Source organism: Lampetra fluviatilis, chromosome 35 (assembly GCF_964198595.1).
Source record: "Lampetra fluviatilis chromosome 35, kcLamFluv1.1, whole genome shotgun sequence".
NCBI classification, from domain to species: domain Eukaryota; kingdom Metazoa; phylum Chordata; class Hyperoartia; order Petromyzontiformes; family Petromyzontidae; genus Lampetra; species Lampetra fluviatilis.
The window spans coordinates 3477313-3484298 of record NC_136309.1 but is presented as its reverse complement, the minus strand read 5'-3'; the positions used below and the strand labels follow the sequence as shown (position 1 = coordinate 3484298).

At 41.5% G+C, this 6986-nt stretch overlaps 1 protein-coding gene across 1 annotated transcript in view; it reads right to left on the bottom strand.

The window, feature by feature from the left end:
- Positions 1-4665: 4665 nt before the first annotated feature.
- Positions 4666-6986, bottom strand: part of LOC144944522 (cytochrome P450 3A56-like) — a 30027-nt gene continuing 27706 nt past the window's right edge. The window contains exons 13-14 of the mRNA XM_078872745.1: positions 6046-6208; positions 4666-5186 (exon numbers count right to left, since the gene is read on the bottom strand). Of these exons, the coding sequence (XP_078728871.1) occupies positions 5094-5186; positions 6046-6208 (256 nt within the window). The 3' untranslated portion in view covers positions 4666-5093. The remainder of the gene's footprint in view (positions 5187-6045; positions 6209-6986) is intronic.

Genomic DNA, 6986 nt, shown 5'->3' with positions numbered 1-6986 from the left:
GGACGAAGCGGTGTCTTACCAACGCTTTGCGAATCGTTTGACCATACTTCACCACGCTGGCATTACCTGCCAACCCATACGATTTACTCTGTATTCTTGCACAGGGAAATATAGTTTTCAGGTCCATACGGCGTACGGCCGTTTCAATTGCGGGCATAAACATTTTTTGTGTCTATTTCTTTGTGTTTCTACCCTTATGATGGGGACTTTGTAGGATCAACGTTGAGATTTATAAGGGTCACGGGGTAACCAAGAATGTCTAATTTGGTCTGTAATAATGTAGGGCACTGATAAGGGGTTGACAGGTATTTAGTGGTGAGTGTCTATTTGTGTTTCTCCTTTGTGATGGGACTTTGTAGGATGCACATTGAGATTTATAAGGGGACACGGGGTAACCAATAATCTCTGAATTTATCTGTAATAATGTAGGGGCATTGATAAGGGGTTGACAGGCACGCTTTCGTCAATAGACTACTGGACGAAGCGTTGCACAGACGATTTGCTAATCGTGCAATACTTCACCACGCTGGTCATTGCGTGTTGAGCGCGGATACGAGAGCATAGATGAGTACGGTACAACGATGGACCTTTGCTTGTACTGCCCAACACGTAGAAGATGTGCAATTGGTGGTTGTACGGATCGTTTAGTCATATAAATCAAATATAACCAATATAGTAAGCCTTATAGATTACAGAAAATGCACGTCACATATATTATTCGTATAGGCTATAGTTATATATTATATCTTACTTATTGTGTATACACACAGATGCCATTCGCCACCACCAAGTGGGAATGACGGTGCTTGTGCCAGGCTAGGTGAACAAGAATGCCACGTTTAAGAACGAGCTTCAGAAAAGTTACCTCAAAGTGCTGTCGAGACTTAAGTTTAAATTCGGTTACGGTAGATGCACTGCTGTTGTGAGGTAAAAACATTAGCATTTAAAGTGATTTGTCCAGCTGCATAAAACTCATGAAGGGAAACGTCCCTTTATATTTAGAAGTAAAAATGAGGAAACATTTGTTTAACGACCACCGTATTAAAATGCAGCAAGGTTTAAAGTACGTATTGTCTCCAATATCGTAAAGAATAGTTTTTAATATGCTCGATACTTACAACAGCCAATGTAATTGTATTTACAGCTTCATATACAAACACAGCTATGGAAAAAAATCTCGCCGTTTATAACTTACGACATACACAACAGAGTCACGGTATGCAAACACTAATAATAATCACAAGATTACTTCATAAATATTTTGTTGTTTAAATTGTTTTCATGTAAAGGAATGCACGGGGTTAAACGCACGTCCGTTGCCTTGGCGACAGCTCTCGCGTTTCCCGCCAAACTGAGAAGACGTGGCTCGCGCGAGTGACGTCACCGCCACTCAATCAATCGGCCAATCACAATCTTTCATTTAAGACTGCGGGAGGAATCCGATGAGCTATGAAGCTCTTAAAAAAATATATTCCAGTATGGGGGGGGGTCAACAAGTTACGACAGTAAACAATACATGAAGAGAAAAAAATGATAGGAATGCTAAAAAATATTAGAGAACATGGTAATCAATTCCTTAAATCAATATAAATAAATACATGATTTATATAACATCGATTTATCACGATCGACCAAGGCGGCAAAGATAAAGAACAATAAAACAGTCCCAGACCCACAGCAAGATAACAAACAGCCCTTCAATATTCTTGGTTCTTTCGGTAAAGTCACGTAGAAGGGAAATAATAAAATAATAATAAAATAATACTTTTTCATTAGTATTTTATTATTTCCGTAATAAAAATAACATAATAAAATAATAAAAATAAAACATAAGCATGTTTTATTTCTTTTGGGGGGGGGGGGGCAGAGCTTTGTGACGTCATATTTGAGGGGGGGGGGTCTGACTTTTTGTGACGCCGTGTGACTAGGGGAGGCGGGTCCAAAACAGTCTAAAATCGCGTGACGTCATTTATGGACGGCCCCTAAGTTAGAAATCAAATTATTATCAGTGCCATACCTTATTACAAACCAATTCAGACCAAATGGTCATCCCGTTCCACTTATAAATCTCAACGTTCATTCTACAAAGTCACATCACAAGGAGAGAAACACATACAAATAGACAAAAAAAGCTTTACTGTTGTAAAACAGGAAACGTGACACATATTTATGATCGCTTTATTTTACAAAAAAACATCGTTGCAAAATGCTCATAAAGTAAGACACACCCAAACACTTACAACCGGTGTCAGTAAGGTTTCACAATTGTGGTCACACACCCAAACCTACCAGATTATACCTCACCCCCCAACATCCGACAGGAATGTGTGTACTTATGCAATACTTAAATACTTTCTTTATTTATGTTTGGTGACTTACTGACTACCTTTTTTCTTCTTTGTTCTTTCGGTAAAGTCACGTAGAAGGGAAGTAATCAAATAATAAAAATAATAAAATAATTCTCACGACGTTTCGGCCACAATGCAAGCAGCCGTCTTCACCTGAGGACGGCTGCTTGCGTTGTGGCAGAAACGTCGTGAGAATTATTTTATTGTTTTATTTTTATTATTTTATTACTTCCCTTCTACGTGACTTTACCGAAAGAACCAAGAAGATGAAACCCTGCAGTCACGAAAGCTTTAAATCAAAATTTAACTACCTTTTCTCTATTTTGCACTCAAATCGTTGTTTGTATTGTTTGTTGATGTAACGTTGTTGACCCCTTGACCCTACTGGACATGTGTGGAAAAAAGCTTCATAGCTCATCGGATTCCTCCTCCAGTCTAAATGTGTTTAGTTTTTTGTTCTTCCCACGCACCTCTGATTAGCACGGTAGGCTATGTACGGTATAAAAAAATACTTGAACATCCATACATTCCGATTCTGAATCTTACAATGCAGACAATATTGGCTGTAGATTTAACTGTCACGCTCAAAATACGTCGCATCTGATTGTGCGCGAAATAATTATTCGATTTGTGCAAGTTACGTGAGAATAATGTAACGCGATAAAACAATACCAAGACAATGAAAATGGAGTTTACAAAAGAGAAGCAGGTTCGACATGGCCTCTGGTCCAAGGATTTAAATGGAGTCCCCCAAATATCCCCAAGTTTTCGTAGTCCAGGGTCTGGGCCCCTTCTAGCCCAATAGGCCCTTGTGAATTTGAATTTCCTGCACACTCCAATTTGCACGGTTGGCTTACGCACGTGGATAAGTTCAACATACAATACATACATAAACTCATTATGTCCACCACTTGGGCTGAATTGTTTCAACAGGTCTCTTTCGAGTAGTCTGGATTGCAGGTTTTTCCTTAACATCAGAGCATCTCACGTTCCGAAGATGAATAAAAAAAAAAAACGCGGAATCTTAATTTTACCATGATTTATTCAAAGTACATTACGCACACACAAAAGCGGTATATTTTAAAGGGAAATACCATATCCATACGGTACACTTGATATTTTACGCAAAATACTCATAATAAAAGATTGCTAATGTTAAATCAATGCGCTCGTAAAAATCTAAGTGACCCAGCGTGTTCATACATTTTCAAGGGTCATCAATTCCTGATGTGTATGTGTTTGTCAATCCGCTGCTAGTTGAAGGCTTCCACACACCGTGCATCATGGGGATTTGTTTTCACCAGACTTCACGTTGCTCGGTGCGGTTTGGAGAAGGGGGGACGGGGAGGCTCGGAATATGTTCAAATATCACTCGCCACCGATGTTGCAGACACGGTTCCTTGTAAAAAAAAGGTTTCAGTTGTGTTGCCAGAAAAAATGGGGGAAAACCCTATTCCCAACATAAATCATGTTAATTACATATGTTTACACTGTCAACTACACCCATTAAACACCACCACTTTAGAATGTGGCATAGAATAATAATCATACGACTAATCTTTGACAGCACTTTGTCAATCCAATGCTGGAGGAAGACTTTTGCACGGTGTTTGTCATGGGGGCTGTTTATAGTCAGGTGGGGAGCGGTAGTGTAGCGGTTAGCGCGCTGCGCTATGAACCCGGCGACACGGGTTCGATTCCCGCTCACGGCCAACACCAGTGACGCTTATCTGAACCGGTCCCGGGCCTCCCCTAGGTCGACTCAGCCTCAAATGAGTACCTGGTGCGGTGTGTAAACATTGCCACTAGGGAGACAAAGGCGGTCGGGCGTGGTGCTGGCCACCCACCCCCTCGTGTACCGTTCCAGCCTTCACAGGTGCTCGCTAACAGCACTTGCCCCTACAGTCTGTTAAGGCTATATGGGGGATCTTTCTTTTATAGTCATACTTCACCACACTGGCCATGACTTGGGATCGAGCTCATGTTGCCGGGTTCACAGCGCAGCGCGCAATCTGCAGTGCCGCTGCTCCCCCCCCCCCCCCCCCACATACATTACCGCAATAATACTCCCGAGCAAAATGAGCAAACGTACATCAGAATTACCTCGGGGTTACATCTGCTAGGCTCATAATCAACGTTTTTGGGTTTAGATCGCGTTATTTATAAATGTGTCGTAACCCTCCACCACCCGACACGGCCAATCAGTAAAAAAGTGTCACGTTGACAAAAGACAAATAGTTCACTGCTTTAGCCCACCGGTGTGTTGAAGCGTGAAACCACAACATTTACAATTTGAGTACGACGTTTCGCTGGTAATTGCATCCAGCATCATCGGGCAATTCGCCGTGTCGGGTGGTGGAGGGTTACGACACATTTATAAATAACGCGATCTAAAACCAAAAACGTTGATTATGAATAATATTGGTCGCGAAAGCCTACGTGTTAAACTGATCTGCAAGGCTGTTGAACGCATTTCTAAAACTCTTAAAATCAGACGATAATGTTTCCACAGCAGTCGAATTTCTCCAAAGGTTATTACACAGTTGATGATGACAAAAATAACGCTGCCAACATCACAGCTGCGTGATTGAGTAAACAGTCAGGCCTACCAGCTAGCTACATTATCACAGCAGAAGTGCCTAATTGAATTTCCATATCACGGCCAGAGTAATCAAGTCTATTATGTAAGTTAATAAGAAAAGCTATTCTGTATTAAAATTGGTTTCCTTTTGAATAAACTTTTTATCAATCTTGATTGGTCTTCTTTCTTTCAGCAAACTTTAAGATGATGGGTTCTTTCGGCTCGAGTAGTCCTCTTATGCCAATTTCAGCCGGAATCTGCAAGAGGCGATAATGAAAAACAAAGCAGAACACACTCGCAATGAATTCACTTGGGCCCTGTAAAAGTAGGAGTGTGTGACTGTACGTCGAAATTGTCTGCGCGACTGAAAGAAAACGTGATCCATTTATTTTAGATCACAAGATGTGTATATGTATTTTATGAAGTTGTTTCAGATTGGGGTTGTTTTCGGATACCAGATTTGTTTAGATTTTTAAGGCCGATTTCAGACCTTATATCAGATTCAAATGACACTAAATGAAATAACTGGAGACGTTAATCGTTCCATTTAAAAATTTAACACAAGGCTTGCTCAGTAAAGCAATAATCTCAACGTCAACATTTTGTACATTTAAATAATTTTGACAACATTTTGAGCCATGTTTTGTCGAAATTATGTTGCGAGAGGGCAGTTTTCGGCAGGAAATGCATCATGGAAGTAACACCACGAACGTGACATCACTTCTTGTGTCGTCATAACTTCGGATCAATCCAAAACCAATTATTATTTTCAGATCGTCCTAAATTTAATCTGCAAACCCGATTTTCAGATTTTTTTTTTCTCGTAAATCCAAATATCAGGAACTCGTCCCAAAATATCTATATAATCCTGTCAGCTGTATTCCAACACAGCGGCAAGTGAAATTGCATTAGGCCGTCCGTAGTTCATGAAAATTGAAAGTGTATTTTTTGCAGATTCTTTTCACGCCCGTGAATGTGTGCTGCTGCCCACAAAGGTGGGGGCGGTGGCGGGAGCGGGGGGGTGTTGAAATTTTAGGTTATATAACTGGCAAAGTTGCATGTGGTCTACAACACTGTGGTAAGATTTAACTTGTTTAAAATCGAACTCTTTCTTACCTTTGTCTCTGGGCAAGTGACCAATGTGAAACGCCTCAGCAGGCTCACGATGGCGATCTTGACGTTGATGAGAGCAAAACGCATCCCAATGCAGTTTCGGGGCCCAGCGCCGAATGGCAAATAGCAGTACTGATCCCTCTGCTCTCTGGCCTCCTTGCTGAATCTGTCCGAAATCGAGATCAACAACATGGCAGAGGCTCGGTCTCATTTGCAGCAGTTTGTTATGTAGGCTAGCCGTAGTCTCAAGCCGCACCTCACCATAATAAAGGCTCAGTCATTTGTTATGTAGTCTAGCCGTAGTGTCAAGCCGCACCTCACCATAATAAAGGCTCAGTCATTTGTTATGTAGTCTAGCCGTAGTCTCAAGCCGCACCTCACCATAATAAAGGCTCAGCCCTTTGTTATGTAGTCTAGCCGTAGTCTCAAGCCGCACCTCACCATAATAAAGGCTCAGTCATTTGTTATGTAGTCTAGCCGTAGTCTCAAGCCGCACCTCACCATAATAAAGGCTCAGTCATTTGTTATGTAGTCTAGCCGTAGTCTCAAGCCGCACCTCACCATAATAAAGGCTCAGCCCTTTGTTATGTAGTCTAGCCGTAGTCTCAAGCCGCACCTCACCATAATAAAGGCTCAGTCATTTGTTATGTAGTCTAGCCGTAGTCTCAAGCCGCACCTCACCATAATAAAGGCTCAGCCCTTTGTTATGTAGTCTGGCCGTAGTCTCAAGCCGCACCTCACCATAATAAAGGCTCAGTCCTTTGTTATGTAGTCTAGCCATAGTCTCAAGCCGCACCTTACCATAAAAATAAAAAGTGGGCCATTCCTGGCCCATCCCCCCCTCTCAACCAGTATATATACGGAGTAGTATCTCTTGTAATCTCTCATTTACTTGATACAGCTATCGTGCTGTGACGGTTCCACCTGAAGACGGAAGCTTGTGT